At 41.7% G+C, this 23,017-nt stretch overlaps 1 protein-coding gene across 1 annotated transcript; it reads right to left on the bottom strand.

The window, feature by feature from the left end:
• Nucleotides 1-2,615: 2,615 nt before the first annotated feature.
• On the bottom strand, nucleotides 2,616-22,756 carry LOC120524163 (olfactory receptor 1E5-like). Its single transcript, XM_039746043.1, has 2 exons — nucleotides 22,675-22,756; nucleotides 2,616-3,592 (listed from the first exon to the last, which is right to left on the bottom strand). Exons 1-2 carry the CDS (start codon nucleotides 22,754-22,756, stop codon nucleotides 2,616-2,618), a joined length of 1,059 nt encoding a protein of 352 aa, XP_039601977.1.
• Nucleotides 22,757-23,017: the final 261 nt, after the last annotated feature.

The following is a 23,017-nucleotide window of genomic DNA, read 5'->3' as shown; positions in this document are numbered from 1 at the left end:
CGTGTCAGGGATGTGGATCTAAAAAAGAAAGGGAAACCGCACTGGAACAGTAGCATTGCTTTGACGCTGGGGGTCACCAGTTTGCAAAACTGAGCGGAGAACATGCGTACGCCAGGGTTTTAGCTAGCGTGAAAATGTGCGTGTCTTTACGCCAAGTTTGCATAGTTTTTATACATCGTGATTTAAGCATGGAAACGGGCGCCCCGTTTACACATGAGGCCCCTGATGAGTTGTGGAGCTGAGATCTGGTCAGCTCCAGCCGGGTCAGCTCAAAGGTACGATGTGCCCCTAGGCAGTGTTGGTTGCAAGAGCCCAAATAAAGGAGCTATCCAAAAGAGAGTTTCACTTTTAGATCTGTCACCAATATTGACGAAGGAGGAGGGGCAGTGCCCTCACGATTGCATATCAAAATCGATGAGTGAGGGTAGGGTGTAGTGTCACTTGGAGATCTGGGTGGTCTAGCAAATTGCAATGAGACAGATTTTCTAATTTGAATATGTTAACCGCTGCCTACTCGGACTATGCATAGAGCTAGCCCCGGTTCCAGCGCAAATCAAGCACTGGTCTGCAGTAGTTTGTCATGCAAATGAGAGTCCCCCTTTTAGATTCATATAGTCAGATCCATCTAACATCGACAGAGGGAAAGTGATGGGTCCTTGGCGAATGGTGTTCTCAAAATTGCTTATGAAATGGCTGAGCTATGAGGGGCTTGGCAAAAGGTATTTTCATGCAATTTTGTTTGATCTTTTGGCATTCTAAATTCATCTCGTGGAAAGAAATCAATTGTAAATTTGACAGAGAATTGTGATAGGAGATCTGTGATGAAGCGTGATTTTTAACTAAGCAATCAGGCCCCGGAGTGTGCAGACTCTGAACGGGTGATGATGTGTGCATGCCAGAGCCGCTCCAGGGTTAATAGGGGTGCCTGGCTGATCACGCATTCATGTGTAAATGTGAGTGGATCAAGCAGGTACCTCATAGGCGGAGGATGGCACCTGCACCCAATCAGCCAGTACATAAGAGAGCCTACATGGCAGAAGGGGGGTATTAAAAGTGGATTTCAGATCAAAAACAAGAAGAATCAGATCAAAAGAGAGAATGAACGGAAGAAGAAAGAGGCAGGACTGGGGAGGAACCTGTGTCAGGAAAATTGGAGGCAGGTGGTCAGGAGTAGGCCCCAAAAAAAGTGAGCATAGGCCTGGAAAAAGGGTGCCACTTAGAACTAAGCAGAGGAGTAGTCGGGTCTGGCTGAGCGGGACATGAGTGGGGTTCTGGAGGGAGTACTACAGTCACCGACGGACCAGCAATAGGACCCTGAACCCAGGATTTTTGTGGAAGACCGCACTTATGTCTCCTAATATTGCAAGGTCCTATTGGGATAAGCAGGGGAGACGCCAGAATTTAAAAAATGGCATTGGGGTTTGAGTTGATTTTATAAAAAGAAACCTGCCTGGGATTTTAACCTCATTTTTAGTGGGTTATTTCTTAAACATTGAACCTCCACATTTTGACATTTTAATGGATTATTTATTTGTTGACGGGCTGTTTGTTTTTTGTCTGGTTTTTAATAAAAGCACTTTACACTTTTGCACCAACCCCTTGATGACTCTGCGTGTGTCCTCATTTGCCCGGCTCATCTTGGTTCAGGACTATCGAAGGTTTCCGGGTTCAAGTGGCTCCTGGAAGGAACCAGAGAGGGTGGAGCAGCCCAGACAGTCACAACAACGTCATGTCATTTTCCAACGTGTTCAATCCAGATCAGGGTCGCAGGGGGTACTGGAGCTTATCCCAGCTAGGAACAAATCCCAGAAAGAGAACCGGACATAGAGAATGCTGACTTGTGAATGACTTTATTTGCAATTAGAGCCTACAATTTGACATTCTGAATATTGACATCATTTTCATCTGAGTTTCGTAGCTAACATTGTGCAACTTACAAACAACATGATCAGAAGTATATACTAAACCTAGAATTAGCAGATATAGACTTATTTACTGCGTTAACATTTATATGAAAAATGAAAGCAAAATTTCTACTTTCTGGTTAAAGAAATAAATTCACAGAAAAGCAAAAAAAATGTCAGTCGGAAGGCATACAGCTTGTCAAAACTGTCTAGTTTCAACGGGAAGGAGAATAAGAGCTAAAAATATATTCATGGCCAGAAATCAGCATCACAGAACCAGTGGGTTGCTAAATATGTTATCTGTGGGATAATTTTCAGATATTCCTAATCCCAGTTAACTGCAGTATATAAATATCACACAGTGTCAATGATAAAATAGCATATGAATTTATCGATTTAAATTTTCACGCTGTTTCTGAATTTTCTATTGTCTGTGAATGCTAAGGGTGGCTTGTGGGTTCTACGTCTGATTTGTATTCCTTCATTGCCCCGTTGATCCATTCAGTGTCCCAAAAGTCACAATCTTTTGTAGGACTTGATCTTATCATACCCGTATGCTATTGTTCATCGTAAGTGAAATCGTACCTACACTTTGTGTGAATAATCTTAACTTACACAAAGACACTTCTGTTATGCTATAATTAATTTTCTCTTTACTTTCAATTGTAAAATTATGGGTCACCACTTGTGCTCCCTTTCACTCCTGATTTACTACGGATCATCGATCTCGGGATTTGTTCTCTTTCCCGTGACAAGCCTGTGGATGCTGCTTTTTATTTCCTTGTTCCTAAAGCTGTAGATTAAGGGATTCATCATCGGAGGGACTAGGATGGCTACAATGATTAAAGAAGTGCAGGCTTCGGCCGACAGCTTCACCCCGACTCCAGGGAGTATGTAGGAGATCATCAGAGGGCAATAGAAGAGGCCCACCACCAGCAGGTGGGTCAGCAGGGTACTGAAGACCTTCTGTTTCCCTTTGACGGAGGAGATCTTCAGAGCAGCTCGAGCGATTTTGTAGTAGGAAAAGAGGGTCAGCGTCACACAGTATGATGCCGATATTCCTGTTGTGATGGACAAAATGACAATATACTTGGGGTCATTGGTACATGCGATTTGAACCATTGTCGCATAGTCACAGAAACAGTAAGGCAAGACATTGGTGCGACAAAAGGAGAGTTCTCTTACATAAACCAGGTATGGTGTGAGGATCACTGCACCAATAATGTTCACCAGGAAGATGCTGGCCCAGACGACTTTACTCGTAACAATCGATGGATACCTCAGGGGATAAACCACAGCAACATAGCGATCACAGGCCATAACTAGCAAAAGATTGCCCTCCAAAACCCCAAGGTAGTACACGACAGACAGCTGCAGTAAGCAGGGTCCGTAAGGCACGGTTGAAGAGTTGAAGAGCAGGATAGCCAACATACGTGGGATAAGATTGGTGCTGTTAACGACATCAATGATGGCTAAGAAGCAGATGTACAAAAACATCGGTGTCTTGAGATGAGGGTTCATAGTGATAACTGCAATTACTAGCAGGTTTCCAATGAGTGTCACCAAGTAGATGAGAGCAAGTGACACGATTGTAATGGTCCTCTGCTCAGGGTCTATCGCACAATGTAGTACAAACTCTGACACTGTCACTGTCCCATTCCACATCTTGGCTGACTTCTTCAATTCATCTAGTAAAAACAACAAGCAGAAAATGAGAGTGAGTCAGCCTTGTAAGATTCATTACCACTACAGCGGTGTATGTCACATGATAACAGTGATTGGAGGTCTGCTCACTAAATAGACCATAAATGAAGCGGGTCAAAGGTACTTCCGAATGTAACCATTCTTAATTTTCAAGAAGGGACCCCCACCCATTCTCTAAGTAACTATGGGAAACTGATATTCGATTCAAAGATTGGTTGTTACAGATAGACCCTGTGCTGGCTTCACATAATTTAATGTTTCACATGCTAACACAAAATCATTAACATCTTGACTCTTCTTCTTCTTTTGGCTGCTTCTGTTAGGGGTCACCACAGCAGATCATCTTCCTCTAACTCTTCCTGTCCTCTCTATCTTGCTCTTTCACACCCATCACCTTCATGTCATCTCTCACCGCATCCATAAACCTTCTCTTAGGCCTTCCTCTTCTCCTCTTGCCTGACAGCTCTATCCTTAGCACCCTTCTCCCAATGTACTCAGCATATCTCCACTCCACATGTCCAAACCAACACAATCTCTCCTCTCTGACTTTGTCTCCTGACTGTCCAACCTGAGCTGACCCTCTAACGTCCTCATTTCTAACCCTGTCCATCCTCGTCACACCCAATGCAAATCTTAACATCTTTAACTCTGCCATCTCCAGCCGTGTCTCCTGTGCCACCGTCTCCAGTCCATATGACAAGTGGAAGATTCCCAAGTGACCAAACATTTTAGAAAAATACATCCATTTTAAACTCAGGATTTTAATCCTGGTGTGACATGTTTTCCTATAGGCAGTTTATGAGGAGAAGTAATCTGCACAGCCAATACCTCATCGACTAAGCTATGTGGCCTACCAATCAGTATAAGACCCATGGGTGGGATATCCTCAGGTTCATCAGGGTCTAATAACCTCCAAAGGCATCTGCTTTACCAATTTACTTTACGGATCTTTATAAGACAATTAAATGAAATGAAAACTAGAGTCAGCCAAGCCTGTCTGTCTAAAGGAACACGATATCACCTCTCTGCTCTACGGTTTAAAATTACAAATCAGATTTTGTGATTAAAATTCACATTGCAAACTTGCATTTAAGGGGATGTCCATACATTTTTGTCACACAACACTTTTTCTACATATTCCCCAATTCAGGGGGCCATAATAATTGGGATAATTGACACAGGCGATAGATAGATAGATAGATAGATAGATAGATAGATAGATAGATAGATAGATAGATAGATAGATAGATAGATAGATAGATAGATAGATAGATAGATAGATAAGACTGGCACGGTTAGCAAACATTATCTCAAATGCACCCTAAACAAGTCAAATACAAAACCGGAAGCCCTGCGGTCCCCACAAATGAAAAGAGAGAATTGAAAACTGAATGCTAAATAATTAGTGAATATAAAACAAATTAAAGCTAAAAATGTCATTGTGTAATATAAAAATGAAACACAGATATACACAAGCTTATATGTACATACTGTATATATATATATATATTTATGTACAGTATATCTATGTGTCTGGTGATCATCATCCTAGCACTACTGACCTAAGCAATACCATTCTGAGACAAGAGTGGGCGCCGTTGCTAACTGTATTTTCTGTTTCTCTCATAGGTCCAAGAAGGTGCCCAAAGAAAATGGCTATCCTTGCCCACAGTGCCCAGAGCAGGGTCTGCCCATTTCATACCAGTTACCATAAAAATGGGCAGTCCCAGGAAGGGCACATCACATTTTGACCGTGCCCGTAAGGATGGCCGTGCTCCCGCTGTCAGAACCTTATTTTGAAAGCTTACTAATCTGATTAATACCATCTTTCCTTTGTGCCAGGAGTACTACATTTTTTGTTGTTTTTATTGTGCCAGGGGTAGCCCTGCTGACTCCCTCACCTTCTTTCTGTGTTTCTTCAGTCTGTTCATCTGGAAGTAGAGATTTGGAATTCACAGACAGAAGAGGAGCTCAGCTGTCTGAAGTCTTGTGTTTTATTTACAATGACAGAACTCACCGTGCCTATTAATACTTTGTACAGTGCTGGCTCCATCAAGCAGCACACCTGGCTGTCATTGGCTGTCACAATAAGGGGCAAACACAACTGTAACAGAAGGTTGGCACTCAGTCGGTAAATGTGACGTGTGTGATGACTTTCAGTCAATGAAATTGATATGATCAGACTTCGAGATAAGCAACTACAGTCAGCAGGCCCAACACACCCCACGACCAGAAGTCTCCTAATATGACATCAGCTTAAGAGGACAACATCATCTATTAAAACAAAAGGTTTAATCCTCTGGTTCTCAAACTACCCTGCAAATCGTGGTATGCCACTTTGATATCCTTCCATAAAATCACAAACATGAGAAAAACTGAGACATACTGATGGTGAAGCCCAACACCCGTAATGAACGAACCTGACACCAGGTCTGCTAAAACAACTCTCGCTCTGCAGTCACATGGACCAAATGGCAAATGGAACGGCGTACTTCTGAACAATACCCCACCGGATACTATGGGGTCATCAGTTGTGAGCCGTTTTTCAGTCTATAAAGCATGATTAGGCAGGACAGGCCACTTTCTGAAACCTCTCAAGGGCAAAATCCAGTGACACAAATTTAAGAAGAGATTTGATCAAAGGGATTAAATAATGGCTTTCCTATTTATTTATCTTTTAAGTCACATCTTTCTTATCTGTTTGTTATATAGTGAGATGTACAAAACCCATCTGCTTTATTACAAGGACTGTATTGCCCAAATTAAATCTAACTATTATACTCTCATTATTTCTTCCAATGAAGGAAACACCAAGTCATTGTTTTCACTACTTAACAATATCACACTATCCCTGGATTCTTTACCTTCTCATCTATATTCAACTGAATTTTGCAATTCCCTTATGTCCTTTTTTAATGAAAAAATCCAGAAGATTCATCAGTCTCTCTGTATGGATTCCTCCAGTACTGCATTTGAATTTCACCCACCAACTCACTCATTTTCCACTTTTCAGCTTCTTACTTTCTCAGAAATCTCAGATCTCGTCTGTAAGTCTAAGCCATTCAACTGCCAACTGGACCCCCTCTCTACAGTTCTGGTCAAAGCCTGCTTCTCCTCTCTGGTCCCCCTTATTTCTGTTATAATCCACTCTTCTCTCACTACTGGTACTGTTCCTTCATCTTTCAAAACTGCTGCCATAACCCCAATACTGAAAAAACCTGGTGCCGATCCGACTAATTTCAGTAATTTTCGTCCTATTTCTGATCTACCCTTCATTTTCCAAAATACTTGAAAAAATAGTGGTTATTCAGCTTCATTCTCATTTTTCTCATAACAATTTATATGAGCAGTTCCAGTCTGGTTTTCATCCCCTCCACAGGACAGAAACCACACTTATAAAAATTACTAATGACCTCCTTATGGCCGCTGATTCTGGTTTAATTCCTATTCTCATCCTTCTTGAGTGCAGCCTTTGATATTATTTGTCACACGACTCTTCTCAATAGATTATCTTCGATTGGCATTGCCCACGCTCCATTAGATTGGTTCAGAACCTACCTCTCAGGCTGTACTCAGTTCATTCAGCTTGAAACCCAACTCACCGCTGTTACTTCAGGTGGGCTCTGTCTTGGGGTCCCTCCTTTTCATTATTTACCTCCTTCCCCTCGGCAATATCTTTTGTAAATATAACCTTAGCTTCCACTGTTATGCTGATGACACCCAGCTCTATCTCACTAGCAAACCTACTGCTTCCTTTCTACTCTCCTCACTTACTGATTGCATAGCAGAAATCAAATCCTTGTTTTCTTCAAATTTTCTTAAATTAAATAACAAGTGATAAAACTGAGATTCTCCTCATTGGTACAAAATCCACATTATCCAAAACTGATAATTTTTCCTTTGTTATTGATAATTCCTCTGTCTCCCCTTCCCCACGGGTGTCATTCTTGACAGTACTTTATCCTTTCAGTCCCACATCAATAACATCTCCTGGTCTGCATATTTCCACCTGCGTAATTTTAATCGTATTCGCCCCACACCACTACTATCCTCGTTCATAGCCTCGTCACTTCTCGTCTGGATTATTGCAATTCCCTTTTCTTTGGTCTTTCTCACAAATCTCTTTATGAGCTTTAACTGGCCCTCATCATTATTAGAACCCCCTCTATTCACCATATCACTCCCGTCTTGCAGCAGCTTCACTGGCTTCCAGTTAAGTTCCGAAGTCAATTAAAAATTTGTCTGTTAAATTTTAAGGCTCTCCACAACCTCGCCCCTCCATATCTGTCTGACCTCCTCCATGTTGCCATTCCTTCCCGCACCCTCAGGTCCTCTTCCTCCATTCACTTGACTGCCCCGTTCACCCGTCTTACCACTATGGTGAGCAGAGCATTCAGTCGCTCAGAACTCACCACCACCAGAGCTTAGAAATATTGAATCATTTTCACTTTTCAAATTTAAACTTAAAACTCATTTCTTTAAGACTGCTTTTTCTCTTTGATTATAATTGCTCTGTCTGATTTTAACTTTTGTATTTTACTTTTGTTTATAATCTGTGTTTTGTCTATTATTCGGTGTCCTTGAGTGTTTAGAAAGGAGCCTACAAATCAATAAAATGTATTATTATTATTATTATTATTATTATTATTATTATTATTATATATGTATTGGACATACTATACAATATTTCATATAGTGCATTTTCAATGTGTTAATTTTAAATATAACCATTTATGACTGTGTATTTGACTTTCTTATCTTCCTCTTTCTGTTATATAGTGCCTTACCTTCTAATAATTAATTGTATATATCACTGTTTATGACTGTGTATATGCTGTATTGTGCCTTTTTTATGTACATCTATTATATAGTTTTTTACCTCCTAATAATTAATTATACATATCGCCATTTATGACAGTTTATATACTCTATAGTGCCTTTCTTTCATGCCTCTTTCTATTATATAATGTCTTACCTCCTAATAATTATTTTTTTAAATAACTTTTTATGACAGTTTATATACTCTATAGTGCCTTTCTTATCTACATCTATCATATAGTGTCTTACATCAAATGTATTAATTCTACATATCATCATTTATGACGGTGTATGTGCTGTATAGTGCCTTTCTTTTCTACCTCTTTTTATTATATAGCATCTTACCTCTTTGTAAATATTTTTATAAATCACTTTTTATTACAGTGTATATCCTCTACAGTGTCTTTCTTTTCTACCTCTTTCTGTCATATAGTGTCTCACCAAACTCTAAATATCCATTATGATATACAGTCCCTCTCACCACACCTTTACTTGGTTTTCCAAATTATTCCTCTGTTCTGTCTGCTGGTTCTTCTTCCTTTTCTCTGTAGATGTCCCACTCCCAACAAATGCCCACCTGGCTTTTTATTAGAACACTGGCACCCAATGGAGATTTCCGTGTCCCCGTTGACTGCTGCAGGAGTTACACAAATTGCCACAGAGTGACCTTTTCCATAAATCAGATCATCCGGTAGTGTGAGAGCACATGCTATTGAGATCCCTCAGCTGTTAAACATAACCCACCACACAGCCTGCACTTCTAAGCCCCCCTGAACTCCTTAGGCATCACTGAAATTTTCCACTGCCTGTTCATCTTTATCCACTCCTGTCTGGCTGTCTGAATGACTCTCACCCATCGTCCTGACTGACTAAATAACCAGTTATCCCCCTGGCCCTGCGCTCTCTTATACGCAGGAGCCCAGTTATGGCTCTGTTTTCAGCATGGAACTTTTTACACCTGCACCATTTAAAAGCTCTCCTTTGAGATTATGTTTTAAAAGCTGCCAGCACTTGAGAACTTTAATATCTTAGGAATTGAGCTGATGAAACAGATTAGGGGCAGACATGTCAGTGTCCACAAGGAAAACCAGAGCAAGGACCATTCCCTGTTCTCAAATTGCCCTCAATTAGCTCTTACTCTCTGTGGTCCAAATATTATTATAGTCACCCATCGAAGAAGTTTTAGTATCGTTTATGATAATTGTGATGTATGAAGATTATAAGGTATACAGTGTCACAATAATAGTTGAAAGACATCAAAAAAAGTTTAGGGCAGCCTCCCGTATATTGTACCCTGGCTGCGAATAGGTAATTAGATTGTGAGATGTTCACAAGTCTGAATCCAAACAGAACTGACCTTAACACTAGAAATACCAGAGCCTATGAAAAAACTTCGTCCCACCTTAAATCGCTTCGCACCTCTCCGTCAGCGTCTTTTGTCCTTTAAATGTGTTGATAAGCAGCAAAAAGCAAGCAGCCTGCTATCACATCCCCCAACCCGCACAGTTTTCTCAGCTCAAATCTGTTTACCTGCATGTCAGTTGTATAGATTGAGAAGTCAAGCAAAATGACACCCTTTATAAATACTAGATCATTATTTGAAACACAACAATCTATGCCAGGGGTGTCCCCACTTTTTCGGCTTGCGAGCTACTTTTAAAATGACCAGGTCAAAATGGTCTACCTATATTAAAAATGTTATATATATATATATATATATATATATATATATATATATATATATATATATATATATATATATATATACTGAGTATCAGAGGTAGGTAGTAATGAGTTACATTTACTCCGTTATTTTTACTTGAGTAACTTTTTTAAAAAATTGTACTTCTAAGAGTAGTTTTACTGCACTATATTTTTTACTTTTACTTGAGTACATTTGTGATGTAGATGAAACGCCACTCTTACTCCACTACATTGGGCAACGCTCAAATCGTTACTTTTTTCCATTAGATAAAGTCTGACAGACAATTTTCAATCTGCTCTGTAGCGGATGCTGTCAAGTTACGCACACGCCTTCCATTGTGTCTCAACTTTGATTTTAGTTCCCTCTCCTTTCTCTTTCTCAGATTGCTTTTTGGAAAGGAGCCAGTTTCGTACTTTTTATGAACAGTTCGAAAGTAACTTTCCACATTTTACCGTGTTTGGAATAGCAATGATAGATTACTCAGTATATATATATATATATATATATATATATATATATATATATATATATATATATATATATACTAGCAGAATACCCACGCTTCTGTTAAAGAAGTTATGAAAAGAAAAGGAAAAATTTAATAATAACGTAACATGATTGTTAATGTAATTGTTTTGTCTTTGATATGAGTGTTGTTGTCATATCTATATATATATATATATATATAAATATGTATATCTATATCTATATCTATATCTATATATATATATAGCAAAATACCCATGCTTGGCAGCGGAGATAATAATAATAATAACGTAACATGATTGACAATGTAATTGTTTTGTCATTGTCATGAGTGTTGCTGGCATATATATATATTGTGACGGACAGCTGGGTTCCATGCCCGGCCGGGACGCCTCTGCTGCATACGTCCCGCGGGAGCCATCATGGACATGGCAGTACCTCCCCCGGGGCGCTTGGGGGCAGTCTCCCTGACCGTGGATCCCTCCTCAATCTCCCCCGTGGCTCCATGGGACATGGAGTCCCAACAGCAGCACGGTTGGGAGATGGGGTGGCCGCTAGGGGGTGCTGCAAAGAACCAGCCACCACACTGGACGGTTTATCAGCCCCACCCGGAGGTGCAATTAAGACCAGCTGGTCAGGCACCTGGAACACTTCTGGGTGGGGTATAAAAGGGCCCGCCTCCCAGCAATCAGGGCCAGAATCGAGAGGAAGAGGACGAGTTTGCCTGGGAGGAGTGGTGGTGCCAGGAAGCGTTTGTTTTTTTGTGTATTTTGTGCTTTGGACTGTGTTGGGCCTGTGGGACACGAGGAAGACGTGTGCCCACGGCTGAAGAAGTAGAAATAAAATTCTTGCGTGCCTGTGCGTGGTCTGTGCCGGGTCGAGCGCTATAAAGCGCCTTTTTCACTATATATATATATATACTAGCAAAATACCCGCGCTTCGCAGCGGAGAAGTAGTGTGTTAAAGAAGCAATGAAAAAGAAAAGGAAACATTTTGAAAATAACGTAACATGATTGTCAATGTAATTGTTTTGTCACTGTTGTGAGTGATGAGTGTTGTTGTCATATATATATATATATATATTTACACACACACACATAAACATATATATATATACATATCTATACATATACACATATATATACACCTATATACATACATATATATATCTACATATATACACATACATACATACATACACACACATATATACACACAAATACATACATATATACATACATACACACACACATATATAAACATATATATACATATACATACATATCTACATATATACACACACAGCTATTTCGTATCAGTGCAATACGCTGCTTGTTAAAATGGATAACTCCCGCTCTTACGTGCAAGTCTGCGTGGATATTATGAACTATCGTATTTGTTCAAGTTCTATTTAAATTTTAAATAGAAGGAATTTTTATTTAGTCGACAGAAATATCTTTGGTAGGAATGGTAAAACAGACAGGAATATTATTTGTGAATAAATCAACTCAAACCTTAAACAACTTATAATATTTTGCTCTCCATAAAAATATATCCTGTCTAAATTATACAAGTTAGAAATAAAGTAAACATTAAAAGAACAAACATTCAAATTTCTTTACTCTTATGTAATTTTATATAAAAATAAACTTAGATTTTAAATATCCCAAAAGATTTTGCTCTCCATAAAAATATATCCTGTCAAAATTATACAAATTCAAATATGAACATGCTGCATAACAAAACCTGGAAATATAAATAAAATGTGTTCCTTTCAGCAATAACAAATCAAATCATTCAGTTGTCTTTGCTCATATGTCATTTTAGAGCTGGACGCCTGGCATCTTTTTTTGGCAACAAATTCGTTTCTGTTTGGTGTGAGGTTCTGTGTTGTGGAGATTCTCAGGATGGATTGCAGGTGCTCATCAGTGAGGCGACTCCTGTGTGCTGTTTTGTTAGTCTTTATCACTGAGAAGAGCTTCTCACACAGATATGTGCTACCAAACATGCACAAGGTTCGAGCCGCATGTAGACGGACTTTTTGTTCTTCAAAGTCACCAAAGCGCCGTGCAAACTCAGTGCGCTCAGTTTATCAGCAAAGTGCGTATTTGGGAACACCGTAGTGACGACTTGGTTTAACATTACTTGGCAACAGGGAAAGTGGGGCAAGTGCACTGGTGCATTTGTGTCTCCCATAAAAGCAGCTTCACTTGAAATCACTTTGTGATTGTGCACGGGTAAAACGTCCGCTGAAGTGTCAGATTCTTATTTAATTATTCTGCTTTCTGTATCTTCTGCATTGCATTCATTCAGGTTACCCTGATGTTTTGTCTCATAGTGCCGTCTTAGATTAAATTCTGTAATTACAGCCACATTAGCTCCACAAATGAGACACACGGGTTCAGTAAACATATACTCAGCCTCCCATCGGTTTTTAAAGGCTCTATTTTCAGAATCAACTTTTCTCTTCAGCATCGTGTGAGCTAGCTTCGCAATAACTTGCAGCATCATAAGCTAGACTTGATTAACGGTAAGTGTTGGCAAGGCAGCTGAAGCGCTGCATTATGGGATCTGTAGTTTATTGTGTTACCAGCGCTTCATATACCGGGCCATTAATAACAATAATACAGTATATAAAATGATCTCGGGCGGATATAATTACACGCGGGCGGATGTGGCCCGGCCCTTGAGTTTGACACATATGGACTAAATAGAACTTGAAAAGATATATTTTTTCAAATGTGATCGCAATTCAGATAGAGTTGACGCACTACAGCCTGCATCCTCCCTCCTCTTACTTTTTACCGTTCATCTAATGAATACACTGAGTATGGCTTTACCAAAACAATCATTGATGGCGAATAAAGTATCCATTATTCGAGTATGTAGATCGGGATATATATATATATATATATATATATACCAGCGTATCGCAGGAGAAGTAGTGTGTTAAAAAGCTAGAAAAGAAAAGGGAACATTTTAAAAATAGCGTAACATGACTGTCAATATACAGTATTTGTTTTGTGAGTGTTACTGAGTGTTGCTGTCATCAAGGATTTGATTATCATTATTTCTTTCAATCAGGTTCGTATTTGTAGGATGTGTTGTGTTCAAGTTACATTCCGTGTTTGTCAATCGTTGTAAAGATGACAGGTTTCATTCATCGATTCGTTTCTTACTGCATCAATAAACAGCTCGTCTTCTTCTTTATCTGAGACCTGACACACTGCATGCACGGTTTTTTTACACTGTCTTCCTTTAGCGGGACATTGACTTTTTCCACGTGTGCTTTGTTTCCGCAGTAGCTGGATTTATGAATATGCTTATCAGGCGCTTCATATTTTTGCTGCCTTTTCAATTGTGTAATTGTGTTTTGTTCAGCGCTCTTTGGAACTGTTGCTTTTTATCTGTGCACTGCGTCAGTTCACGTGAGCCACTCGGTGTACATGCATCGAAGGTTCCCAGCTGTGCTGGTGCCATCTCGTGCTATGTCCATGGCTGTATTTAATGTTACCTTAGTCCTGGCACTTAAAACTTTCTCTCGCAGTTTAAGCTGAGTTTGTGTCAAACACCACCCTGACCATCTCATCTTCCTCTCCATAAGCACAGTCCTTCACCCGTGAATATTTAGTGGAGTTTGCTATTGGATTGCCGCTGACGGACGGCCTTATATGGGCAGGCACTAAATTACAAGCGCCAGCGCAGCCTGTCTATGAACTTAATTTAAAGTGTAGGTTTACATCGTGCTTTGTTTCAAGTAGCAGAACTCATGAATATGGTTGTATATGTCACTTTCGCTCGCTTCTTATTGTTTAGCTGCCTTCTCAATTATATAATGCATGTTTTCTTCAGCGCTTTTTGAGGTCTTCCTGGTTTTCTATGTACTGCGTGATTACGTGGGAGGCGTGATGATGTCACACGAAACTCCGCCCCACGGCGTTCAAGCTCATCTCCATTACAGTAAATGGAAAAACAGCTTCCAGTTATGACCATTACGCGTAGAATTTCGATATAAAACCTGCCCAACTTTTGTAAGGAAGCTGTAAGGAATGAACCTGCCAAATTTCAGCCTTCCACCCACACGGGAAGTTGGAGAATTAGTGAGTGAGTGAGTGAGTGAGTGAGTGAGTGAGTGAGGGCTTTGCCTTTTATTAGTATAGATATATATATATATATATATATATATATATATATATATATATATATATATATATATACATGTGTACATATATACACACACACATATACTATGGGGTGCCAAACAGGCAAATAAATTGATTTTGTGAATATATAAAGTCGGTGTCAGAATATATAAAGTCAAAACTTGAATATATAAAGTCATTCCCGAATATATAAAGTCAAAACTTGAATATACAAAGTCACTGTCGGAATATATAAAGTCAAAAGTTGAATATATAAAGTCAGCGTCAGAATGTATAAATTCATTCCTGATTATATAAAGTCAACATCGGAGTATATAAACTCACTCCTGAATATATAAAGTGAAAGTCAAAATCTACTGATTGAAACGACTCTGAACTGAACTAAGTGAACAAAAACGTATTCAGAAAAATAAATTTAAAAAAGACTGTTCGGTTAATGTTTTGAAAATGGTGCATGTGCCCTGCCCAGGATTGGTTCCTGCCTTGCGCCCAGTGTTGGCTGGGATTGGCTCTAGCAGACCCCCGTGACCCTGTGGTCGGATTCAGCGGGTTGGGAAATGGATGGATATTCCAGCGCTGACTTTGTATATTCCTACGCTGACTTTATATATTGAAGTTTTGACTTTATATATTGCAGCGCTGACTTTATATATTTAAGTTTTGACTTTATAGATTCCAGCGCTGACTTTATATATTCCGATGCTGACTTTATATATTTAAGTTTTGACTTTATAGATTGTAACGCTTACTTTATATATTCCGAAATATTCCAACGCCGTCTTTATATACTCAAGTATTGACTTTAAATATTTGGGAATGACTTTAGGCTATATATTCAAGTTTTGACTTTATTTATTCTGACAGTGACTTTATATAATGAAGTTTTGACTTTATATATTCACGAATGACTTTATATATACAAGTTTTGACTTTATATAGTTAAATGTAGTCATCATTGCATAACTTTGTCTTTAACATAGAAATTTAAAGACTAAATTCAACTTCCATTCCTAACAAAAATATTTCTGGGGACCAAATAGAAGCTACTTATATCCAAATTGGAGCTATTGAGCTGTGGCCTGCCTGCCTGCCTGAATAAGTCACCCTCGCTTTGCTCTTACTTTTTTACGTTCATTTAATCATGGCTAGTGGCAGAAAAATTATAAAATGGAAGGAGGATTACACTGAGTATGGCTTTACCAAAACAATTATTGATGGCGAATTGATTATTTATAAAGGTTCAATTGGTGATCTGTTTTACTGTGTTTACCTCATATTTTTTCATACTTCTTCTCAAACCAAGGGGGTGTGAGGCTAAAATGAATCGGGAAGCGCTGATCAATGTAATCGGTGTACCAGGAAATCATGCATTGACAGAAGTTCCCCTTTGCTTGTGATTAAATGCGTTATTTTTTAACGCGTTATGGAGCACATGCATCAAAGCTTCTCAGCTGTGCTTGTGCTAAGAAAAGGAAACATTTTAAAAATAACACAATTGTCAATGTAACCTTTTGTAAGTAGTGCCTGGAGGATTCAGTGTGGAGAAACTCTAGAGACAGCGTGTGTTAACTTGTGGATTTTTCTGTGAGTATTTGGTGGCAGTCTGACGAAGTTGCTTCCGCAAGACCGCGTTAGCCGCGGAGCGCAGCTCAGAGAAAAATGAGGTGAATGGGAGGGGAGATGATGACGTGACTCCCCCACCCGCCTTAACTGTCAATCTCCCACAAACACAGTCTCTCGGAATTTGCATAAGCACAGCCCTTCACCTGCAATTTTAACTTAGTTACAAAGTTATCAAAACTCTCGTTTATATCCTGCATCCTCTCATTAAACTTGTATCCCGCATTACCTGTGGGCATGACAAACGCGAGCGGCAGCCTGTCTATGAACTTAATTTAAACTTTAGGTTTACACCTTGCTTTGTTTACAAAGTAGCAGCACTCATGAATATGGTTGTATATGTCACTTGCTCGCTTCTTATTGTTTCGCTGCCTTTTCAATTATATAATGCATGTTTTCTTCAGCGCTTTTTGGAGCTCTTCCTGGTTTTCTACGCACTGCGTTGACAGTCAGTTCACGTGATTACGTGGGAGGCGTGATGATTTCACACGAAACTCCGCCCCCCACGGCTTTCGAGCTCAACTCCATTACAGTATATGTAGAAAAATAGCTTCCAGTTATGACCATTATGCGTAGAATTTCGAAATGAAACCTGCCCAACTTTTGTAAGTAAGCTGTAAGGAATGAGCCTGATGAATTTCAGCCTTCAACCTACACGGGAAGTTGGAGAATTAGTGATGAGTGAGTGAGTCAGTGAGGGCTTTGCCTTTTATTAGTATATATATATATATATATATATATATATATATATATATATTTTTTTTTTAATGTAGGTAGATCATTTTGACCTTGTGATTTGTGTGAAGTAGCTCGTAAGCCGAAAAAGTGTGGCCACCCCTGGCCACCCCTAACTTAGATCGTTGTAGACATGAAACACACATGAAATGCATGTTTTCCAAATAACGATATAGTATTTATAAAAGGTGTCGTTTTGCTTGACTTCTCACTCTATACAACTCCAAGCAACTGACATGAAGGTAAACAGACTTGAGCTGAGAAAACTGTGCGCCGGTGGGAGATGTGATAGCAGGCTGCTTGCTGCTTATCAACACATTTAAAGGACAAAAGATGCTAACAGAGAAGTAAGAAACGATTTAAGGTGGGACAGATCTTTCGTAGGCTCTGGTAATTCTAGTGTTATGGTTGTAAAGATGGCGGCTTTAAAGCCCACATCAGGAAGTAACATCATCGGGACCGGAAGTGATGCCATCTGGATAGGAAGTGACATCATCAGTGGGGGCGGAACCAGAAGTGACGACATCAGTGGTGCTGGAACCGGAAGTGACGTCATCAATGGCGCCGGACCCAGAAAGTGACGTAATCAGTGGAGCTGGAACCCTGTGGGATTTCCTATGGATGGTCTGCAGAGGACTGAGAGAGAAAGTCAGTGCACCTCGCCACCCCCTGGTCTGGCGTGGATCTACTATTATTCAGGCTCTTTAGCTTCCTCCCAATCGCACATGTGTGACAACAATGAACTACCTAAATGTGGAACTTACCTTTGGACAGCATTACAGTGCATTCAGAAAGTAGTCAGACCCCTTCACTTTTTCTTTGCGCCCTACCCCACCATAACCTATCATCTGTGGGGAAGGTTTAGATTCGTCCAAAATATTTCGATCTCTGGTTTTTAATGGGTACCAAAAACACTGATATCTTGATGATGGGTCTGTGTCTGTGTGTCACAGTTTCTTGAGAGGAAAATACCAATTTCGAAACTTAAGCCTGTTATGAGAGAGACAGAGGAACTCTAGAAGAACCCTCAAATACCATAATTCTGCAATTAATTCTGAATTCTTCTCATCAATTGCTATTGTAATGACCTATTTTATAATCAGTAAGATCAGCATCAGAGAGGTAAATAATTACTGAAATGTTATAGAACAGTTCGGGTAATTTCGGGTAACAAATTTTTTCACATTTTGCTGTGCTGCAGCCTTATACTAAAATCACTTCAATTCATTTTGTCCCTAATCAGACAACACTCCACACCCCAGAATGACAAAAGGAAAACAAGTCCTTTGACCAATTTATTAAAGACTAGCAAAATACCCGCGCTTCGCAGCGGAGAAGTAGTGTGTTAAAGAATATATATATATATAGCAAAATACCTGCGATTGGCAGCGGAGAAGTAAAAAGAAAAGGAAACATTGTAATAATAACGTAACATGATTGTTAATGTAATTGTTTTGTCATTGATATGAGTGTTGTTGTCATATCTATCTATTTATATATATATATATATATTTATATATATCTGTATATATATATATATATATATATATATATATATATATATATATATACTAATAAAGGCAAAGCCCTCACTCACTCACTCACTCACTCACTCACTCATCACTAATTCTCCAACTTCCCGTGTGGGTGGAAGGCTGAAATTTGGCAGGTTGATTCCTTACAGCTTCCTTACAAAAGTTGGGCAGGTTTTATATCAAAATTCTACGCGTAATGGTCATAACTGGAAGCAGTTTTTCTCCATTTACTGTAATGGAGATGAGCTTCAACGCCGTGGGGGCGGAGTTTCGTGTGACATCATCACGCCTCCCCGTAATCACGCAGTACATAGAAAACCAGGAAGACCTCCAAAAAGCACTTAAGAAAACATGCATTATATAATTGAGAAGGCAGCGAAACAATAAGAAGCGGCGAGTGACATATACAACCATATTCATGAGTTCTGCTACTTGGAAACAAAGCACGATGTAAACCTACACTTTAAATTAAGTTCATAGACAGGCTGCGCTGGCGTTTGTAATTTAGTGCCTGCCCATATAAGGCCGTCCGTCAGCGGCAATCCAATAGCAAACTGCCACGGGTAAATATTCACGGGTGAAGGACTGTGCTTATGGAGAGGAAGATGAGATGGTCAGGGTGGTGTTTGACACAAACTCAGCGAAACTGCGAGAGAAAGTTTTAAGTGCCAGGACTAAGGTAACATTAAATACAGCCATGGACATAGCACGAGATGGCACCAGCACAGCTGGGAACCTTCGATGCAAGTACACCGAGTGGCTCACGTGAACTGACGCAGTGCACAGATAAAAGCAACAGTTCCAAAGCTGAACAAAACCGAATTACACAATTGAAAAGGCAGCAAAAAATATGAAGCGTCTGATAAGCATATTCATAAATCCAGCTACTGCGGAAACAAAGCACATGGTGGAAAAAGTCAATGTCCCGCTAAAGGAAGACAGTGTAAAAAAAACCTGTGCATGCAGTGTGTCAGGTCTCAGATAAAGAAGAAGACGAGCTGTTTATTGATGCAGTAAGAAGCGAATCGATGAATGAAACCTGTCATCTTTACAGCGATTGACAAAAACGGAATGTAACTTGAACACAACACATCCTACAAATACGAACCTGTTTGAAAGAAATAATGATAATCAAATCCTTGATGACAGCAACACTCAGTAACACTCACAAAACAAATACTGTATATTGACAGTCATGTTACATTATTTTTAAAATGTTCTCTTTTCTTTTCTAGCTTTTTAACACACTACTTCTCCACGCTGCGATGGCGGGTATATATATATGTATATATATATAACCCGATCTACACACTCGAATAATGGATACTTTATTCGCCATCAATGATTGTTTTGGTAAAGCCATACTCAGTGTATTCATTAGATGAACGGTAAAAAAGTAAGAGCGAGGGAGGATGACTCATTGAGGCATGCAGGCTGTAGTGCGTCAACTCTATCTGAATTGCGATCACATTTGAAAAAATATATCTTTTCAAGTTCTATTTAGTCCATATGTGTCAAACTCAAGGGCCGCGGGCCACATCCGGCCCGTGTAATTATATCCGCCCGCGAGATCATTTTATATACTGTATTATTGTTATTAATGGCCGGGTATATAGCGCTGGTAACACAATAAACTACAGATCCCATAATGCAGCGCTTCAGCTGCCTTGCCAAACACTTACCGCGTTAATCAAGTCTAGCTTATGATGCTGCAAGTTACTGCGAAGCTAGAGTTATTGCGCACTGAGTTTGCACGGCGTTTTGGTGACTTTAAAGAACAAAAAAAGTCCGTCTACATGCGGCTCGAACCTTGTGCATGTTTGGTAGCACATATCTGTGTGAGAAGCTCTTCTCAGTGATAAAGACTAACAAAACAGCACACAGGAGTTGCCTCACTGATGAGCACCTGCAATCCATCCTGAGAATCTCCACAACACAGAACCTCACACCAAACAGAAACGAACTTGTGGCCAAAAAAAGATGCCAGGCGTCCAGCTCTAAAATGACATATGAGCAAAGACAACTGAATGATTTGATTTGTTATTGCACGTAAGAGCGGGAGTCAACCGTTTTAACAAACAGCGTATTGCACTGATATGAAATAGCTGTGTGTGTATATATGTAGATATGTATGTATATGTATATATATGTTTATATATGTGTGTGTGTATGTATGTATATATATATATTGTAAAAGGCTATATAGCGCCCGACCTCGGCACAGACCACGCAGAGGCAACGTGTACAAAAACACACAGGTTTTATTTCCCACAGGCCCAACACAGTCCCAAACACAGTCCCAAAACACAATCTTACAATTCTCCACCACTCCTCCCAGGCAAGCCGTCTCCTTCTTCCTCCCAACTCTGGCTGCCAGTGGTGGTGGCTGGGCCCTTTATAGCCCACCGGAAGCATTTCAGGTGATTAACCACCTGGTCCCGATTGCACCTCCGGGTGGGGCTGAAAGCTCGTCCAGCCGGGCTGTGGGAAGCAGGCAGCTCCCCCTAGCTGCCACGCTGGGCCCCAACCAAGCTGTGGAGGACTCCATCTCCCATGGAGCCCTGCGGTGGTTGGGGAATCACCGACGGCCAGGGAGGCTGCCACCAAGCGTCCCGGGGGAGGTATTGGACTTCCCATGGCGGCTCCCCCGGAACATAAGCAACAGAGGCGTCCCTACCGGGCATGGGACCCGGCTGTCCTTCACAGTTCCCCTCCCTCAGATGAGGCTTGTGGGGATCATCGGCCTGCCCCGGCCGGTCCTCTCAGGACAGGAGTCGGCATCCTTGGCTCCCGGCTGCGCCCTGTAAAAACATAATGAACAGGTCTGGGGGTGCTGCCCCGACGTCCCTGCCACTCGGACGTCCTCCTTGGACAAACCCTCCAGACATGACCAGCGTGACCACAAGAAAAGCATAACCGACCCCTCCAGCTCGACCCTTGCGGGAACGGAAGCAGGCAGGAAACTCCTGCCCCCTCGCCCACTCCGGGGAGGGCTGGTGATGTGTTAAGCCCCTCCGCGCGTAGCCCTCCTGCAGTGCCACCGAGCGGGCTTACGCTGCACCTTGTCAGGAGTCCCCGACCTCTTTGTCCGGGTCCTCCTCTTCCTCTGGGGTGCAGTGACGGTCTGGGTCCCCTTATGGGAAGAAGGGAGACCCTGTGCCGCCTGCACCCCTTTAGCGACCAGAGACCGGTGCAGGCAGAGGGGACGGGGTTGTTTGGCAGCCAACATCCACCAGCTGCCTCTCCACACGTTCCTCTGCCACCGTATCGGTCCACACGGCGGCGTCTTGTGTAGTGGGCGGGGCGACCTGGCAAGCAGCACTGATCATATCCGCAGCCGTTGCGCTCCGCCCCCTTTCCTCTACGGCCCAGGCTTCACCTACCTGAACCGCTGTGTCCTGCAGGCAGGAGGTTGGCCCCCCGTCTCTCCAGCCATTTAACAACGGCCGCCATCGGGGCGCCGATCTTCCTGTCCAAGTCCTCCTTCGTCTCCTGCAGGACCTGAAAAACCTTAACTAAGGACTGTAGAGGAAGGAGAACATGTTTCAACTCCTCTACAGCCCAAGAAAAGTTAATGCGTTCGGTCGGCGCTGGACTTGAAGTCCCCTTGTTTCCTCCCACCGAGCGAGCCAACAAGACCCTGCGGACCCTCCGCAGGTCCGTTTGGGAGTCCGAGAGGCTCGGGGAGAAGGTCCGTCACCCCGCCTGCGAACTGTCCTCGGCGGGCGGCTGACACACTCCCCTTTACCTGTTTGGGAGGAGCTCCTGCTCCTCTAGCTGAGCCACCGCATCGGGAAACTCCTCGGGTTCTCCTCCTCCGGCTCACTGGCGGCCCAAAGGAAGACACAGCCCAGCCTCGCTCTCCCGCCGCTCTCTGCGCCGTCACGCCACGAACAGCGGCCATCTGCCCACCAACAGGTGGTTCGTCCCTCGGGGTCCAGGAGGTAGGCTGGCAACGCGGAAAACCCTTCCCGTGGCCCTTCCCTCTTGAGCCCGTCACCTACCTCCGGTTGTGACCCGTGGAGCGGGCGGCATGCGGCGTCTGGAGGCTGGCTTCTGTGTCCGCCCGGCTTTCTTTTTCCCCATGGCGCGGTGCCTGTAGGTGGGTTTTTGCGGCCTCAGTTGCTCTGTGCTGTGCTGTGCTGCGCTGGCTTGCTTGCAGCTGCGAGCGCGTTCTCTCAGCGCTGTGCTGCGCCGTGTCCGCCCGGCAAGTCGTGCAGGCGCGTGCCTCGCGCCGGCCTCGGTGGCGCGCTCTCGTCGGGGCGTGCCCTGCTGCAGTCAAAGGCGCTCTCAGCGCTGTACTCACAATAGAGCACGCGCTCTCTGCCTCGGGAGCGCTTCGGCACT

The sequence above is a fragment of the Polypterus senegalus genome, chromosome 2 (assembly GCF_016835505.1).
Source record: "Polypterus senegalus isolate Bchr_013 chromosome 2, ASM1683550v1, whole genome shotgun sequence".
NCBI classification, from domain to species: Eukaryota; Metazoa; Chordata; class Cladistia; order Polypteriformes; family Polypteridae; genus Polypterus; species Polypterus senegalus.
Note: the sequence above shows the minus strand (reverse complement) of the source record. Positions and strands in the feature narration are given on the sequence as shown.

Coding starts and splice junctions, on each gene's coding strand:
- LOC120524163 (XM_039746043.1), bottom strand. CDS start 22,756: ATGGGGAAAAAGAAAGCCGGGCGGACACAGAAGCCAGCCTCCAGACGC. Junction 3,593..22,674: donor TCCACGGGTCACAACCGGAG/GTAGGTGACGGG, acceptor TGTTTTTACTAG/ATGAATTGAAGAAGTCAGCC.